Genomic DNA, 19,275 nt, shown 5'->3' on the forward strand with positions numbered 1-19,275 from the left:
CTGGGGTAGATGTGGGCAAATATCTCTTCATCTCAGATAAGGCATTAATGATAGACTAAAAAAAATATCCTTCCACTGAAATCTAGCTTAGTGAACTCAGGAGTTTCTCTGGGCCTACTCACAGACACATGGATGACTCAAAAGCAGCTGTATCAGTGAAAAGCCACCCCAGTGTGGGTGATGCTACAGTTCAAGCTACATCCCTGGACTTCCACTGTACAACTTGTAGGCAACTGGACTGGAGTTTACTCTTCTGGACAATAGTGTTTACTGTGTACCTAACCTTGGGAGGTAGTCTTGTGAATCTTGTCAACTTTCTGAGTTTTTCCCAGCCTTGTAAGAGCCTCCCTTCCCCCTCTAGGGGGAAACGTTTCAATTGGGAAGAAATAGCTACACAAAAAGTTTCACTGTAGACAGAAGGGCAGAAGTAGATTATTCAAAGAATGACTTATAGGAGGAGAAAGCTACATGCTCAAGTTTGACTTGAGAGTCTAATAAAAGAGAAGGCACTGGCTGTTACCTATATACTTCAGTAGGTAGGTAAGGCTCATGACTGGGAAGTCACTTTGGCCCAAAGAATTTACATGATTGTTTCTACAAGCAGAGAGAGGTGACTCATGCCACCAAACCAGGAAATCAACTGTCTATCTTAGGATTCAAACAGGTCTGAGAAGACAGGGAGGCAGAGTTCATAGAATTATACCCTTTTATGGCCAGCAGGTTTCTTAGAGACTGTTGGCAAAAAACCTCCCCAAGAAGCCAGGTAGACTTGCAAGTCTTTAAGGCCAACATTCAGGTGGTAGAGGTAGGTAGATCTGTGCATTTTAGGCCAACCTGATCTATGAACCTGAGTTCCAGGACAGCCTGGCCTACATAGGTAGACCCCGTCTCACAAAAACCAAACAACAACAAAACAAGACACAGGAACTACCACCCCCCAATACCAACTCCCTCCATCCTTCTCTCTCCTCCCATCCACTTCACAACCATAAGGAAGTGATCTCCAAACCACCACTGCCCCACCCCACAGCATTCCCTCCACAGCCTACTCTTGCCTCCCACCTCCTGCCCAGCTTCCTCTCATCTCACCCTCTACCCTGCTGTCCCCAAGAGGCCCCATAGCAGACTCTCTTGCAACTGCTCTGAACTGCTCAAACTGCTAGTGCATACCAGGTTCTCTCTTCACTGTGGGCCACTAGGACTTCCTTAAGAGCCAGTGAGATGGATTAACAGGTAAAGAAAGGCATTTTGCCACCAAGCCTGAAGATCTGACTCGGACTCCTGGGACCTACAGGGTGAGAGGAGAGAACTGACTCTTGTCCTCAGGCTTCTAAACACATGGCATGGTACTTGAGTGTCCCATGCTCACACATAATAAATAAATAAATAAGTAAAATAATTTTAAAAAATGCTCCCCTTAAAAAGCAAAATTTGCTTCTTCTTGTCAATGTTTGGAGATAAACAGGTTCTCCCAGCAAAGAAATGTCTAGAAGATTTTTGTTGTTGTTGTTGTTTGTAAAATTTGACCCATCATTTCGTTCATTTCTTCCTTGCCTCTTTATCTATGGGGACAACACTTTCTTTGTATTTATTTGGTATTTACTATGTGTCACTCTGTTAGGTGCTGAGGGGTGTGTTTGTGTAGAAAACTTTAAGACCCTCCCATGCTGTCAAGGAGCTGAGAGTGGGAGGCAGGACTCACAGAGAGAACAATGGGAAGCAGTATGTGCTTCAGAATAAAATAAGTAGTGCAGGCAACAAATGCTATAGAAATTGGAGGAGGGAGAGAGCTGAAGACTGGGTGGGGAATTGAGAAGAGTGTGATTTTCTGTGTGTTTTGGAGGGTGGCTTGTTTCTGCAGATGTGGGGGAGGGCACAGAATTGGAGTATCTGTGCCCCCACACTTAAAGGCACATGCAAATGCCTGGATTGTTAACAACAGGTAGTATTTAGTGGATACATTCCTTGTATCAGACACTAAATAATGTTTTACAGAATTCAACTCATTTGAATATGCATAACCCTATCAATTAGATAGCATTATCCTTCAATTAATAGATAAGAAATAGAAACAATGAAAGGTTGAGCAAATTATTTTAGGTTACAAAAGAAAATAGGGTTAGTTCAAATGTACATCTTTTAATTTTTTTTAAAGACTCATTTTTATTTTATGTGTATGGGTGTTTTGCCTGCCTGCATGTTTGTGCACCACATGTGCCTGCCTAGTGACCACAGAGACCAGAAGAGGATGTCAGATCCTCTGGAACTGGAGAAACAGAACGTCATAAGCTGCCATATGAATGCTAGGTATTGAACTCAGATCATCTGCAAGAATACCATACTGCTAACCACTGAGCCCTCTGTGCAGCCCAGAATGTACATTCAAAAAACATCTGGGGAGGTTGTAGACACCGGCTACTCTTGCAGAGGACCCAAGTATGATTCCTCAACAACTACATGGTGGGTCCCAAAAGTCCCCTGTGGGCACCAGGGACGCAAGTGGTGCGCAGACATACATGGAATCAAAATGCTCATGCACATATAATAAAAAAATAAATTAAAAAAGAAGGAAAACCCACTTTGTCTACCTACAAAAAAGAAAAAGAAAAAAAAAAGAAAAGAAAAAAAGGAATTTGTGGTTTAGGTCAGGAAGTTGGCCTGGTTCCAGTCATTAAAGGCATTCATTTTGCACACATGGGAGCGGCTAGGCCAAGTTGTTTACTGAGGGTCAGCCTGGAAATGAGAGAGATTAAGGAAGCCATCATTGAGAGCTATATTGTCATTCTTCTTTGAAAAGAAGGAACTTGAGGCCTCCAGATGTTACATTCCTGGGCTAGGAGCTCCCTGGCTTTGTTCTTTGGTCAGATTGCTGAAATTTAGCAAAATACCTGAGGAGGGCTGAGTGAGCGCCTTTGAACTGATTCTTGTTTGTTGCCAATCTTTATTAATTAGCCTCTTGAAAAACATCCTGCCTATGGTGGATGTTTCGAAAAGCTTGAAGTCAGACAAGCTTGCCTGGCTGTCATTTGTTAGGTTGCAAAGGATGGGATGGTATTGGCCTGGTAATACAGTAGACTGTATTTTACATTTTAAGACAGACATACAGCCAACATCTGAAAGTGTTTCCTAGGCAAGGTACCTAACTGTGGTTTTTCTGGATATTCTTCTAACTTATGTGAGTCTCTAATAAATATTAAACCAATATGACGTACATTCTGAGTAGTTCTTTCCTTAATTACTGGTCCTTAGAAGAGCCAGCCCAGCCACGAGGTAGAAAGCAGCAGAGAAGAGGGGCCCCCTGGACCCAGCTAGTGCTCACTTTTCCTGGCTGTTCTTTCCAAGGCGGGGTTAGGAAGCAGCTGCTCTCTCTCTTTGGAGGGGGTGGGGTGGGGAGGGAAAGAGGTCAGGAGAAGCTTCTTCTCCTCCAACTAGTCTATCACTGAAGGCGTGCTGTTGTCTGAAGGGAGGAGGGGAGGGAGAAGGACGGAAGGAGGGAAGGAGGGAATGAGGGAAGGACGGAAGGAGGGAAGGAGAGAGAGAGCCAGCAAGGTTTGCGTAGCAGGGGGAGAGAGAGAGAGAGAAAAGCATCAGAGCCGGGTTAGGAGGAGTCCGAGGAGAAGTCTCGAATTTAGGCACTGAAGAAGAAAGTGAGAAGGGTGAGAGATACTTTTATGTTTTTTTTTTTGTTTGTTTTTTTTAAAGAATCTCCCATTTCAAGGCCGAAGGGAGGAAGTAGGAAGTCCATACTCAGCACACCTCCAAGCTAAAGCCTGTCTAGTAGTTTCACAGTCTTAATCCTAGAAGTTAGTGTGGGCCAGCTGAGTGCCCAGTATGTGGTCAGGTATGCAAAGTAGTGGTCGGAGAACAGGGTCGCCTGAGGAGTTAGTCCACCAGGCTTAGGCAGGGAGGCGAATTCAGCCACAGTGGCGAAGGAGCAAAACTGTGCACGAGTGCACGCTCGGAGTGCAGAAGACCAGGCGGGAGAAGGAGGAGGAAAGAGGCAGGGAGGGGGCCTCGGGAGGGTAGCAGGGTGGAAGGGGGGGAGAGGAAGCAGGGCAGGAGGTGGGAGGCGAGGACGAAGTGGGGGTAGGCTGTGGAGGGAAGGCTGCGAGGCGGGGCAGCGGCGGCTTGGGGACGTATGTGTGTGTGTGTGTGTGTGTGTGTGTGCTTGTGTGTGTGAGTACGTGTGTAGGGAGGGGGTGAAGAGGACGGGAGGTGTGTATGTGTGTGTGTGTGTGTAGGGAGGAGGGTGAAGTGGACAGGAGGAGGGCCGAAGGTGGAGGGAGTTGGCGACGAGTGGGTGGAGAGAGGGAGGGGAAACCGGAGGAAGCGAGCGGCGGCTGCCGGGGGAGGAAGGCAAGGAGGAGGAGCCGTGAGCGGCGGCGGTGGCGGCTGCTGCTGCTGCGGCCGCCTGGGGAGCCCAGCCGAGTGCCGCCTGGGGCTGCGGGGAGTGCGGGGAGACGGAGAGTTCGGTGGAGCCCGGGCGGCGGAGCTGAGCAGCGGGTGAGTGGAGCCCCAAGGGGACACGGCGGCCGGTCCTCGGCGGCCGGTCCTCGGCGGCCGGGCAAGGAGGAGCGGGAAGATGCAGCCGTGGCGGCGGGGCGGAGGGTGGCGGCCCCATGGCCCGGCCCCTGGCTGGCCCCGCGTCCCCGCCCTCCCTCTCGGCTTCCTCCCGCCGCCCGCCTGCGCCTGGGGGGCTGGTCCCGGGCGGGCCGAGGGCTGAGGGTGGCGCTGGCCAGGAGGGCGGGCTTGAGGGACGGGGCGGGGGTGGAGCTGGGGGTTCGGGGGTGTACCCAGGGGTGGGAGGCTGGACCGGGACTGCTCTAAATTGGCTGGAGAGGGGGCCCCGTCGGCGGCGAAGTTGCTAGCTGGGGGCAGAGACGGCCACGCGGTTGCAGGAGTAAGACATTCCTCCCTCCCTCTCTCGTGGAGTGGCTGAGACGAGGAGTCCGGCGTCCCTGCCCTCCCCGTCGCCCTCCCCGCTTGCCCGGCCCTGCTAGTTCTTCTCCTAGCCCTGCTAGCTCCTCTCCTAGCCTCCGCGTGCCCCTTCTCTCTCACCCCCTTCTGCCTCCCGCTTGGCTCCCTCGGCAGTGCCGGGCCCCCTAGGTCCCAGTCCTGACCCTCTTGGCCTCCAACTTCCCTCGACCCGTGCTTGCTTGGCCACCACTCCCGTTCCCCTTTTCTTCCCTCGCTAGTTACCCCTCCCTGCTTCGTTAATTCCCGTGCAATTGCCTCTTTGAGACCTTTTTTTCCTCTCCTTCCTTTTAGATTGGCCAACGGCTCCTTTCAACCCTGCCTCGTTGGTGGCCACTGGAGAAGCGCGGGGGGCTCCCCAGACAGCCGTGGGGACAAGTTAGAGCCAGCACTTTACCCCGGGCCTCGCGTGTAGCTTTCCCTCCCCTATTCTAGGTGCCCCAGTGTCCAGAGGGGGGTGCGGGTGTGCCCTCCTTACATGTTCCACCTCCTGGGCAGCCCTTCGCTCTCGTGTTCCATCTCGCTCTTGCTTCCTGTACCGTAGTCAAGTGGAGCCACTTTGCATCATGTCCCGGTATAGCTACCAAAGTCTCCTGGACTGGCTCTATGGGGGCGTCGACCCCAGTTTTGCAGGCAATGGGGGCCCCGACTGTGCTGCCTTCCTGTCTTGGCAGCAGCGGCTGCTGGAAAGTGTGGTGGTCCTGACCCTGGCCCTGTTGGAGATCCTGGTGGCCCTGCGGCACATCCTGAGGCAGAAGGAGGACGGTAGGGGTGGCCGTAGCAGCCAGCCACAGCAGGTGACCCAGCGGCCAGAGGAAGGCAAGGAGAGCCTGAGCAAGAATCTGCTCTTAGTAGCCCTGTGCCTGATCTTCGGGGTGGAGGTGGGCTTTAAGTTCGCCACCAAGACCGTCATCTACCTGCTCAACCCTTGTCACCTGGTCACCATGATGCATGTGAGTCTGTTGACTTTTTCCTGGGCAGCCTAAGTGATAAGAGTCATTTTCGTGCTCAGGACACAGGAGTGTAGAACACTTTGTTCCCGTGGGAAGTGGGACCCTTAAAAATGATTTTTCAACCAGCATCTGCCTTTGTGCTAGTAACTTCAGTGTTGCACAACGGGTCAGCCTTACAGTGGAGGGGAACCATAGAAATGACTTGCACTCAGAGCCCCATGCCCCTCCCCTCTCAGCTCTGCTGGAGCCTGGCCTTGTCACCAGTAGGAAATCCAGCCCCAGCTAGGTGACCATTCAGAATCACATCTGTGGCGCATGGCCCAGCACTCTTGCCATTTGTAGTAGTTTCCCAAGGGGCCGGGTGACAGGCTTTCCTGGAGGTGGTCACACAAGCTTCTTTGTCTCCGTTGTGGTACACTGGGGAAATAAAATAGTTTAGCAGTTTCTCTTAATGACTCTTTCATTTGAGAGTGTATGCTCTCAGGGTGAGGTCAGCTTTTGGGTTGTAAGACACTTGAGCAACTCAAAGCTCCTAAGTTCACAGGTTGGAGATCTCCATCCGATGGGAGGGGATCTACTTTGTTCAAACCTCTCCATCTTACCTCTCAGAGCCTCAGTCCTATGGTCATGCTCCAAGGGTGCTCAAATTTCTTTCGCTTTCCTGATCTCTATCCATTAGCTATGCTAAGGCAAACAATGCGATTGATAGGGGAAATTGCCAGCTAGGTACCAGTAATCATCTGTGAGAACCAAAGAGGGTGACTTTCTTTACTCAGCCTCCTCAGAGATATTCTAAAGCTATAAATTCACGAAGCCTGAGGAGAAAGGAAGAAAGGGAAGCAGGCAGGTCTTTTTAGATTCCAGGCTGTGGAAAACTTTGTGTGTTTTACTAGGAGTAGTTTTGAAGCCTGTCATTAGCATCTTTATTGCTTTTGTATTTGTTGAAGGTTATTCTCAGTTGAATTGTGACAAGCCTGCATAGGGCCGGAGAGGTTGAGATTATTATCCTCACGTTACAGGTTCAAGGATAGAGGTCACTAGCCTCAAGGCAAAAATATGGATTAGCATTGGAGACTGACCTCGAACTCACTCTCCGTTGGAGTTGCAAGTCTTTAGTCTTAAACCAGGAGTGGCTGCGGATGATGGGGCCTTCCTATAGGATTTGACTGTGTATTTGTGGCTCAGATATTTGTTAGCTTCCCCTTCCTAAAAATCCATTTGTTTGTCCATTCTTGGCCTTAGTGGAGAATGACCTTGGCCCCTTGGCATCTTGCAGAGGTGTAGATAACTCTGGAATAAAAGGGATGTTATTGATCGGGTCACTAAAAGCATGGAAAAGAGATGGGGTGGGCAGTGGTTTTTTTTTCGATTTTTTGAGAGAGAGAGCTTCTTGGGAAGGGGTGCCATTCACAGCAAAGTCCAGGGTTGTTTTAGCTAGACCTTCTGTGCAAATTTGACCCATCCTCTTTCTTTCTTTTAAATAACTAGCCTTTTTGTTAATGAGGGGAAATAACACATCTGAGCTTCTGTTGTGTGTACCTCTTCAGACAGGAGTGCAGGTGGTGGGTCAGAGGGTTACCTCTGCAAAGAGGTCATGAGGCCTCTGGCAGCCACAGATCTAGAAGGTCAACAAAGGGCTAAATTCAGCCTCACTGGGGCTGCTGCTGGTATGATGACCTCAAACCTGGAAGTGCTATGGCTTTTAAAGGAAAGATTTCAGAGGCTCTTAGAAGACTCAGGAGACCTGGAATTAATTAGTTGTATGGCTTTGGAGGAGAGTACGCTTTCTGGGCCTCAGTTTCTCTATCTATAAAATGAGAAAAGAGTTGTACCCCTAGCCCTCACCAGTTTGTTCTGTGATTCTTTGCTCCATAACCGTTGGGTATATAACAGAGACACTTTGAAAGGCTTTTGACCTCCTTATGCAAAAAAGGGAAACTGGTCCCTGGGGAGCTTAGGTAGCTACTCGGTCCACCCTTAGCTTTTGCTCCATATGGCTCTCAGTAAAGTAAAATTGTCCTGTCGACCCTTGGGTCACATGCAGTGGATGGTGGCACTTGAGGGATAGATGTTTGGGGGATTAGCAGCTGGTTTTTTTGTCTGCTTGTGAGTGTTTTTCCCTCTTCTTAGATTATGCCCTAAAGCTATAGGGTGAAGGCAGAGAAAGAAATCATGCTGATACATTCTTGCAATGTCCTGGGGATTGTACTCCTTTGTCCTCTATTCCCAATCGTTGCTTTGTAACCTACTAAGGTCCTACGCTTTGATACATCCAACTTTCAATGCGTTCTGTGTGACTCTTTCTTAGAAGCAGGACTATGGATTTTTTTTTCAAGTTGATGAAAGTCAGTTAAAAACACACACACACGTTAACAGCCGATGGTTGCAGCCAGTGTTCTGTCTTGGATGCAGAAATGACCAATGATAGTTGGGAAGACTACTAACATCTTACATTTATCTATCATCTTACTGCTCCTAAAGCACTTTTCATATGGATTATTTTATTCAAGGTTGGGCTAGATCAGCTTAGGCCTGGAGAAAGATGTTAAAAATGTTTCCTGTGATTGTGTCTGTTGCAAAGGGGAGATATTATGAATCATGAAATGCTTTTGCAAATGAATTAGCTGAAATTAGGCTGTAACATAGTAACAGGCTGTAGAGATGTGAGTTGAAATGAGAAGGAGTTTCAAGGTGAACATGCCCAGTGTTTGATACTATCTGTTGACTCTGGTTTGGCTTTGTAGAAAGATCATTTCTAGGAGAGAGTCAGTTTAAGTGTGTAACAGGGGCCATGTTACTTTAGGCCAGGAAGTAGAGGAGTTGGAGGGAAATTGATTCCTTTCTCTGGCTCTCATTTTTCAGTCTGCAAAATTTTCATTTGCACTGCCTTGTTACACAGACCCTCGGCACAGCCATGCTACATTGGGTGGCTGCCAACTGTAGTAACATAAGGAAGGCCATAACTTGTGTCTGGATTCTGTCCCTGATTAACATTCCTGCTGTTGCGTTTCTTTTTGGTCTTATGTGATTTCTCCGAGGTCTGAGAATTGGAGACTGTTAGTGGCTTATAGGATTGCAGTAGTACCAGCTCACAGCTAGGCTCCAGTCAGAGATGCAAGTGCCTAGGTTAGCACAGGATTATTAAACCCTGTGCTAAATATCTGGTCTGCCTGCCAACTACACCAATAAGGGTTTTTTCAAGCATGACCACTCAATCCCTTTTGCCCATGGTTTTTGGCAGGTATGAATTATGGGGAGGGTCAGGAGACGATGGACTTACTGAGCCATTGGGCTGTTTACCAAAAACCTCCTAGCAACTTAGTGGCACAGGTGGCTTTAACTCTCGGCTGCCACAGTGAGAATTTGGGATTAGTCAGAAGAAATTCTTGTAGCTGTTTAAATCTGGGGGAAAAACCCAACTACAGTGTCTCAGCAGAAGAGTTAAAATAAATGCCAGACAATCTAGACGTGATGGCAGATGTCTGCAGTCTCAGCACCAGGAGGTTTAGGTAGGAGGACAGCAAGTTCAAGGCCAGTCTGGCCTTTATAATGGGACTGTGTCATATTGAAACAAAGCAGTCTGGCTCATTGTATTGTAAGGAATAAGGATTTACACTAACTTTAACTTACTGATTCTTTGTTTTCTTTCTTTCTCTCTTTCTTTCTCTTTGTTTTCTTTCTTTTGTTCTGAACACATCTTAACTTATTTTATTTTCCTTAAATCCAATTACATTGTGTTTATTTTAAGAACTTAATGAAAAGATCTCCTTTTCCATGCTTTGTTTAATTGTTAAATTCCTGTGGGCTCTGCGTGTGTCTGTGTTAACATCTGATTAGGCATTGAACTTAGCCAGGTACAACATATGCAGTTTAATCTTCAATGCCTGTACACATGAAGCAGGCCAGGCATTTAACAAATTATAATTTGTGATAATTGACCTGTAGCTTCTAGCCAGTACTTTTTTTTTTAATTTTGGTCAGTAATGCTGAGCTTTTTTTTTTTCTTGTTTTGTAAATTTATTTGTGTGTGTGTGGGGGGGGGCGAGGCGCTATGTGGCTATACATACATACCACAGTGCATGTATGGAGGCCAGAGCACAACTTCCAGATGTTAGTTATCCTAAACATCTATTCTAGGTTCTGGAAATAAGAGCTCAGGTTGTCTGAGCCCCTCTGCAGCCTAGACCTCTCTTTAGAATTGTGTTTGTTATTACATGCTCTGTCTTTAAAAACATAGTATATTAGATAGAGGTTTGATTTCTACCAGATAGGACTTTCCTGTCTTGGGTTTGCTAAATGCTATCCCTGCCCCCTTTTCATTCTCTCTTTCTTTTACCTTTCATTTTTCTTTCTGTCTCTCCCTCCCTCCCTCCCTCCCTCCCTCAGTCTCATTTCTTCCTCCTCTTCCTCTTCTTCCTCTTCTTCATCTTCTGACAGAAGAGCTCACCATTCTGCTCACTTTGAAATGAAGCTGGCCTAAAATTCACAGGCCAGCCTCTGCCTCGTGAGTGATGAGAATGTGTGTACCCCCAGCCTCTCCCCTTCTAAAAGTATGCAGTGTTTTTTAGTCACAGATTTTGAGCTTCAGGCTGGGCTGGAGCCCAATTGGAAGAATACTTTTTTTGCATGCATGGAACCCCAGGCTTGCTCTGATCCCCAGCTTGCTAAACCAGGCATGGTGGCATATACCTGTAATCACAGTACTTCGGAGGTGTGGACAGGAAGAGACAGAGGTTCAAGGTTATCCTCAGCTGCATAGCAAGACTGAGGCCATTCTGGGCTATATGAGACCCATCTCAAAAATTAAAACAGAACAAAACATAACTAGTATCCTCTGTGACTTGAATACTCACTGGTACTTTATATATACTGATTGGTGGATTTGTTTAAGAGAGGACAAACCCTGACAAAGAGTTGAGAATGAGGATTTCTGTTTCCCCCTTGGCTTCACAGGAGACACAGCTCTCCTTATTCCCCATCTCTTGTCTGGAGCACTGGTTACTGTTCCTATATGGGATCAATGTTCATGGGTAATGGGTACAGTGAGGGATCCAGCAATCTGCTGATAGCTTATCAGATATGCTGTGTCCTTTGTCATCAGACCAGCAGGGTACCAGGGAATTAATGTTTATATGGGTCTCAGCATTGAGGCATGACATTAGTTTAGTTTATTTTATTCTTCTCTCCAGAGAAGATTGCAGAGAATTTCCCCATCTTTCATTGTCGGCAGTCTTGAGGAGACTACATTTATTATGAATAGAGGTGCTGTGGATTGGTGAATTAAGACTTTCTATCTAACACTGGAGTTGAATATTATTGATGCGTATGGCTTTCTGTGGGAACCTGAACAAATTCTTTAACCCTTTTCTTTTTAGCGCTTTACCATGAAAATGAATACAGGGGAAGCAAAGCTTTTTAATCTGCTGTATACCTATGCAGTCACTTAACCAGAGAAGCTGGGCAAAGCTGATGATTGTAATGGCAACTTCCCAATATGTTTTTACTTTAGACTCAACTCCTTTTCACTTTTCCCAGTGGCTACCGAGAACCATTTTTCTATTAACCCCTGTTGCTTTTCTCTGGACCCTTGCCCAGGTTTCCATGCCCTTATAATGCACAGCTTGCAAAACTGGGCACTGTAACTCTTTGCAGAGGTCCAGCCCATACCAAGCAGAGAGGAATGCGTTTTCCTCTCAGCCTTTTCCTCTCAGCTTTTTCATGCCACACACCTATGACTACAACCCGATGCCATCTTGCTTGCTTTCAAACAGCAGTATGTTTCTGGCTCTTGCTTAGTTCCTGATTGCAGGCTCGCTGGATTTTGTTAACTTAACACACACACATGCACAGACACACACACACACACACACACACACACACACACACACACACCACCTTCTCAGGCTTCACGGGGTTTGTTTTGGATTCTTTCTCTCTGTAAGTTCTCCTCTGAGGATTCTCCTCTTTGAAACCTTTCTAGATGATCCTAACCTGACTCCAGTTATTCTTGTCATTCTATTAAAATCCTTTGTCCTCCTTTCCCTACCCTCTCAGCACTTCTCCGAATATCGGGAAAGGGGTAGGAGTATAGCTCAGAGGCAGAGTGTGTGCTTAGTATGCATTTTGTTTGTTTGTTTGGTGAGGGTTCTTGTTTTGGCATGCTTCCTCAGTTTCCACCATTGCAGAAGCAGTGTTTTTGTTTTCATTTTCTTCTCCCCTGGTGACTTGTGTTTCCTTGAGATCTCAAGGACTTGGTTCATGTATCTGTTGTGCCCAAGAAGTGAGTCTTCTGACAGGTTTTTCGAATGACCAGAGGATAGAGGCAGGCTCGGTTCTAGAGCACATATGTCTTGTAGAATTTCTACCACAAAATGCTGGTTATTAAAACCTTGGCCCACTCTGCATCTGATGTGTGACTTTCCTCCTGCTGATGGACCTTTGTCTTGTCCCTTGGTAGACATCTGGGCATGGCAACATTAATGTCTTGTTTTAATATATAAATAAAGAGAATGCTATTAGGCCAGTGACTCACTTTTCTTTTCCCTCTCCTGGACTCTCCAGTGGCAGCTCATTGTCTTTGTGTTTACTTGAAATATTCTCAGTGAGAGCCAAGTTTTTCATCTTGTCCTTGCCTTTCATATCTTTATTATTATTTATTTTGAAGTGCCGGAGCATAGACTCCATACTTGTGTGTGTGTGTGTGTGTGTGTGTACTAGGTAAGTGTCATACCAATGAGTTACACCGAAGCCCCATTTTTTTCTTTTACTCTTCTTTTTGCTTTGCATATGTTTTGTTACATCGAGGGTACATCAGTCTCAAAGGTCCCTATCTTCTTATTCCATTTTATTTATTTATTTATTTATTTATTTATTTATTTATTTATTTGCCAGGATCTCCCTGTGTCACCCTGGCTATCCTAGAACTCACAGAGTTCTGCTTGCCTCTGCTTCCTTAGTGCTGGGATTAAACATCCTACCATAAGGGGTGGAGCTGGCCTTCTGAATATTATTAGGTGTGAGAGGCTTGGGATACAGTTTCACTATGTTAGCTCTAACTGTCTGGAAATTCACTATATAGACCAGGTTGGCCTCAAACTCACAGAGGTCTGCCTGCCTCTGCCTCCCAAATGCTAGGATTAAAGGCATGTGCCACTATACCCTGCTTGGTGATCTGAATTTTAAAAGAAACTCCTTGGTGGGCTGGGGCTATAGGTCCACTTGGTGGAATTTTTGCTCAGTATACACAGTACTGTGTCATCAGCTATAGTGGTCATACCTGTAATCCCAGCATTTCAGAGGTGGACTGTCTCTCATGAAAACAAAACTACCCCCAAACTAAACAAAACTCTCCGTCCTGGATCCCAGTTTTGGGAGCTATTTGGTGGCCGAAATAGTACGTGGGAAGATGGCTCAAGTACTTCTGGTTATTGTGAAACTGGTCAGCCTGTGGGCAAGGCATTTAGGCTTCTGGCAGTGGTGTATATGAGTTGCTAGTGCAGACTATGTAGGCGGTTCTCATAGTTATCTACTTTATGTAGGTCGGATGGCTTAAGTGACAGGATAAGGTCACCAAATTTTTATAAGGTGAGTTTTAATGGAGTTGTTACGTCATTAGAGTGTTTCAAGTAAGACTTTGACATCTTCTGGTTTCTTTTCCTTCTTCTCCTTTAAATAAGTACATTCTCCCAACTGCCAGGAACCATTTTAACACCTGGTTGTAGCATCCTAACTCTCTGTATGTGAGACTCTTGTTTTAAGTGGTTGTAAGAATTTATTCTTTCTTAAATTTTTTTTGATTTTTAACTTTATGTGTATGGATACTTTGCTTGTATGTATGTCTGTGCTGCATGTATGTCTAGGCACCATGTGAATGCCTGGTGCCTGCTGGAAGGCAGAAGAGAACATGGGATCCCCAGGGGCTGCAGTTACAGATGGTTGGGAGCTACCATGTAGATGCTGGTAACTGAACCTGGATCCTTTGGGAGAGCAACTTCTGAGCATATCTCCATCCCCAAATTTATTAATTTCTGTATTTATTTAATAAACATTTATAAATGCCTGTTGTATGCCAAACATTGGAGCCAGGCACTGGAGATTCAACAATAAATGATAATCAGGGTTGGGTCTTATGTGATTCATAGTTTAGATGAAAAAGATAAGACAGTAGACCAACTCATTTACAGTGTTTATGTGTAGAGTCATACATGAATGAAACATAGAAGGGAAAAGTATCTTTTATAATGCGTTTAAGAAATTTTTTTCCTTTGAGGTGACATTTGATTTGAGCTGGCTCACATAGGAAGTATGTTAGCTTTGTGAGAGCAGGGTCCTTTATTTGTCTTGTCCTCTTTAGTTGTCTTGTTTACATACCTAGAATGAGACCCAACAAAGAGGGAAATAAGTGAATTCTAGCTATAAGACACAGTGTATGGGCCAGTCATGGGAGCATAGGTCCTTTAATCCCAACACTGAGGAGGCAGAGGCAAGCAATTCTCTGTAAGTTTTAGGCTAACCTGTTCTACATGATGAGTTCTAGGCCAGCCATGGCTACATAGAGATCCTGTCTTTAAAAAGAGAGTGAGAAAGGAAGAAAGGACGAAAAGTGGATGAATGTGTGAAAGGCTGAGGGTGCCTAGTACGTTCATGGCCCTAAATTTGACCCTGACCCCTGCCAAAACAAAAGCAAAAGATTGTAGACATGGTGCTGCTGCCTCCCCCATAGGATAGTATCTCAACTGTTACCAAGGTCACATTTGCTGTTTCTGCCTTGCTAAGGCCAAGAGAAGCTTTGAGAGTGCTTTATCATTTCTTGGCCATTGATTATAGTCACAGATGTTGGTGCAATACAGAAGGTTGTGTTCTCTGCTCTATCCCAAGGAAAACCCATGCTGTCAAGGACAGATACCCAGAAGAACACTGAGGTAAGTTAGCAGAGATTAGTGGAGATAACATGCACCCCACGTGCAACCTGGACGTGATTATTTAGCTAGTCATGAGATGGCTGCCCTCTTGAATGAGCTAGCTTCACAGTAGAATTCACCATGTAAGCTTTTCTCCTCTTTCCCTCCTCCCTACCCCCTTTTTCAAGAGTTCTTGCTTTCCTACCTTTTTCATAGTCTGTCTTTCCCATTTCTCTGTCTTTTTACCTGACAACCCCATTCAAGTTGGCCTCCTTCCAGAGAACTTCAAGCTCTAACACAGTGCCTTCTACAATGTCAAATGCCCACTTCAGGACTGGCAAGGTGGCTCAGCAGGTAAAAGCAATTGCTGCTAAGCCTGTTGGTGACTTGGATTTGATCCCTGGGATTCCAATAATGGAAGAAGAGAACCAACCCCTGCAAATGGTCTTCTAAGTAAATAAACATAATAGAAACAAATCTCCATTTCATTATACATGTGACATGTCAGGGGGAACTGGGCAAAATGACTCTCCAATTAAAAGGGTCACACTGAAGTGGGAATGGCATGTGGACTCCAGTGGCTATCTGGGAATGAATTTTTTTTTTTAGGTTTTTTTTTTTTTATTTTTTGAGACAGGGTTTCTCTGTGTAGTCCTGGCTGTCCTGGAACTCACTCTGTAGACCAGGCTGGCCTCGAACTCAGAAATCCGCCTGCCTCTGTCTCCCAAGTGCTGGGATTAAAGGCGTGCACTATCACTGCCCGGCGAGTTTTTTTTTTTTTTTAATTGTATTTTCCTCAAGTTTTCTGGTTTTAATATATTATCTTTCAACAGTTTCTGTAACTTTGAATTTTTGTGTATTTTATTTTTGTTATGTGGGGGGGGCTTGTGTGTGGGTAGGTGTGTGTATGAAATGTGCATGTGTGGGGATCAGAGGGCAGCTTTGGGAGTTGGAGTTGGTTCTCTCTTTCTGCCAAGTGGGCTCTGGAGGTGGAATTCAGATCATTGGGTTTGTCTCAAATGCCTTTACCTGTTGAACTGTCTCACTAGTCCATAGTTAGTTCATTTTAAAACTCAAAAGGGCCAGTCTGGGAATGGTGGCATGCATCTTTAGTCTCAGCCCTGGGGAAACAGAGGCAGGCAGATTAGTGTGGCTTGGGGGCTGGCCTGCCCGACATAGTGAGTTGCAGGCTAATCAGGGCTATGTAGTGAGATACTTCTCAAAAACAGAAAAGAAAAATTAATTTTTAAAAATGAAGAAAGTTGTTGCATTATTTATCTTTGAGATTCTCCTTTTGTGTTGGACTGGAAGTTGAGTCTCTTTATCTTTAGACAAAGGACTGAGACCATATTAAAATATTCTTGAGTATAAAGAAGGATGACAGCCTTTTATGCATAGCTGCTTAAAAGGGGTGGGACCAGAAAACCCTTTGACTCCATGTGTTTATTTAAGACATTCTGCTTGAAGATCTCAGGCTCTGGGCTCTGGGTTTTTCTTGTTTTCTACTGTTAGTGAAAACAGAGCTGGTAACTACACACAAAAATGAATATAATTATTATTCCTCCTGCTAGTTACTGCTGTCATTTTTTTATTATTTCTTTATGTGAATTTGTTTAAAAGGAAAAAAAACACCTTTTAAAATGACTATTTGGGTTTACAGAAGCAATAAACTTCACTATGGGGGTGGTGGCACATGCCTTTAATACCCACACTCAGGAAGCAAAAGGAGGTAGATCTCTTGAGTCTAGGCCAGGAGGCCAGCCTGGTCAACAGAGTGAGCTCTAGGACAGCCAGGGATACACAGAAACTCTATTTTGAAAAACAACCAAACCAAAAAAAGAAAGAAAGAAAGAAAGGAAGGAAGGAAGGAAGGAAGGAAGGAAGGAGGGAAGAAAGGAAGGAAGAAAGAAAGAGAAAGAGAGAAAGAAAGGCAGACAGACTGATTGTCTAGGCCTGGGGGCACATACTTTTAATTTCAGCACTCTGGAGGAAGGGGCGGGTGAGTCTCTGAATTTGAGGCTAGCTTTGTCTACATAATGAGTTTCAGTACAGCCAGAGTTATGTAAGAGACCCTGTCTCAAAAAAACCAACCAAACATCCCTCGCAAAGAAAACCCCAAAGTCAATAGACCTTGTTTTTTTTTTGTTGTTGTTGTTTTGTTTTTAAAGAAAAACAATGACAATAGTTCCTCTTACCTTCCCCTTAGCCTAGTGTTTTTGAGCAGCTGGCTTTTTCTATGTTCCTTGCCCAGGATTTGTGCTTTTTTTTTCTGTTCCCCTTTCCAGCTAGAATTGCAGCTATCAATATCTTTTCCCGCTGGTGGAGTAAGTATATCGTTCTGTACTGGTTGCGGATATGAACAGCAGGGGCTGGAGGTTTTAGAAGTGAGAATGTTTGGCAGGAAGTGTGCAGACTCTGGCCCATGGCAGGTGCTCAGGTGTGTAAGAGAAGGAGCGTGGGATCATCTGGAAGGGAAAGGAAGCCTGAGCCTATCCATCATCATTCCATCTTGGTGCTTTCCAGCCCCCATTTCTAAGCACGAGCCAGCAGTGCTGTCACCTTGGGGTATATTTTGCCTGTGAGTGGAATGGCCTCTGCCAGTTCACCAGCTGTGTTTGCAAAAAAGACTCTAACTGACTAGGGTCTGGCTGTTGCTAGCAAAGAGACATTTCATTCAGGTGCTGATTAAATAAGGCATGGAGCCAGATTGCACATTAAGGCCCTTAACTGCGGCTCTGGGAGCTCTGAGTAAACATTTATTAGATGGTCTGGACATAGCATTAGCAGAGGACCATGGTGAGGTGTTATCTTCAGAAATCGGCTTGAAGGAAATGGGAGCTAGGAGACACCTCTAGAAGGAGTTGGATCCTCTTTTCCTCGAGTTAACCCGTCCCGAATGTACACGGAAGGACTAGAGAGGCTTCCTCACTGACATTCACTTGCTGAGACTGAACACAGCAGGATTCGGACACAGCAGGATTCCGGACTAAGTAGGGCAATGGAAATATCTCCTTGTCCTGGAGTAAGTTGGGCCTAGTAGATAGAGCTTTTGAATTCTTTTTCCTGGTTTTGGCTTTGAGATCCATTATCATGTGACCTTAGGCATGCTATTGAACTACAATATGTTTCGCTCATCGGCAAAATAAGAGTACTAACTGCACTTACCAAACAGGCATGTTGTGAAAATTAAATTAAGTCATTTCAGTCAAGCATTGAGCAGAAGTCCTGGCTCACTGTGAGCATGCCACCAGAAGGTACTTTTTACTAGCAGTACTTGTAGTACTATGTATTTCAAGACAGATATGGGCTGAGGTGTTATACTCTTGAATTCAAATCCTTTTAGCTGTGTAACCCTGGACAGCTTAGTTTGTGTTCCCATATTTGTGAAATGAAATGATCAGGTATAAATATATCGGGGTTGTGGAAAGATTGAGAAACTATCGGTAAGTCACTTACTTTATAGTAAGTGGTATGTTCATAGTGTGCATTCATTATGGTTTAACTGTGATAGTGATGATGAGGGTGACAACAGTCACTGCCACCAGTCACCCCAACTACTGTGATGGCAACTGAAATGAGAGATGCCTTCATGATTATCATTGTGACTGCTGCTGTCTCAAGCTTAGGTGCCTGATGGTAGAGATTTGATGCTGGATTTAGAATCTTAACTAACAAAAAGCTTCCCTAGAATCTTTGTGTCAGGCATGCAGTGGGCAGAAATACTGTTTTGCATGAAGCTAGCACCTGGCTGATAATGATTGTGGGTATTCTGAAGGTTAATGTGGGTTAACTAGTCCTTTGGAAGAATGGGGGTCAGGAAGTGGCTCTGGTGGTTTTCCAGGGACCTCCTGGCTTACTTATTCTTTCTTTATATCAGTGGGCTGACTCCATGGTGCAGGCTATCTTGAGATTGGTAGTCTAGGAAACCAGGGAGGAGATGAGCCGAAGAGAGTGGTTTTCGGTGGGTGGGGTAGATAAAGACAGGTAAATGGATTTCACTTTTACTTTTTTCTTAATGTCTTTTGATTGAGGGTTAGGTACTTGTTCACCTAGACTGAGCCGCTCACAGGGCTTAGAGAAAGGCAAATTTATTTCTGACTTTTTATTTTGTTGCAGAATTTGGGGATAGATCTCAAGGCCTTGTGCATACTGGATAAGTTTCTATCAATGAGCTACATATATACCCAGGTCCAGAAAAACAAGTTTAAAGCACACCAGTATCTTAGCTAATGGGGAAGCACAGTGTAGTCGAAGGCTTGCTGGTCAGGAGATCAGACTCTGTAGCAGGGATATCCCCCCCCCCCCCCCGCAAGTTGGGAGAAGCTAAGGTGGGAAGAGTAAGGAGAGGAAGAGGAGAAGGAAGAGGAGGAGCTAGGGGAGAGAGCATGAGAGAGAGAGTGAAAAAGAGACAGGGAGAGAGAGAGAGAGAGAGAGAGAGAGAGAGAGAG

General features: G+C 45.5%; 1 protein-coding gene across 3 annotated transcripts in view; it reads left to right on the top strand.

Annotated features, from left to right (window-relative positions):
- Positions 1-4,413: 4,413 nt before the first annotated feature.
- The window catches only part of Tmem164 (transmembrane protein 164), a 151,878-nt gene continuing 137,016 nt past the window's right edge, over positions 4,414-19,275 (top strand). The window contains exons 1-2 of one of the 3 annotated variants that reach the window (XM_028767496.1): positions 4,414-4,503; positions 5,269-5,927. In XM_028767496.1, coding sequence (XP_028623329.1) covers positions 5,541-5,927 — 387 coding nt within the window. In that variant the 5' untranslated portion in view covers positions 4,414-4,503; positions 5,269-5,540. Of the gene's footprint in view, positions 4,504-4,836; positions 4,901-5,268; positions 5,928-19,275 lie in introns of those variants that run through there. The other 2 variants (XM_028767495.1, XM_028767497.1) reach the window with 2 other exon arrangements.

This window comes from Grammomys surdaster, unplaced genomic scaffold (genome assembly GCF_004785775.1).
Source record: "Grammomys surdaster isolate TR1022 unplaced genomic scaffold, NIH_TR_1.0 173, whole genome shotgun sequence".
In the NCBI taxonomy this organism is placed as follows: Eukaryota; Metazoa; Chordata; class Mammalia; order Rodentia; family Muridae; genus Grammomys; species Grammomys surdaster.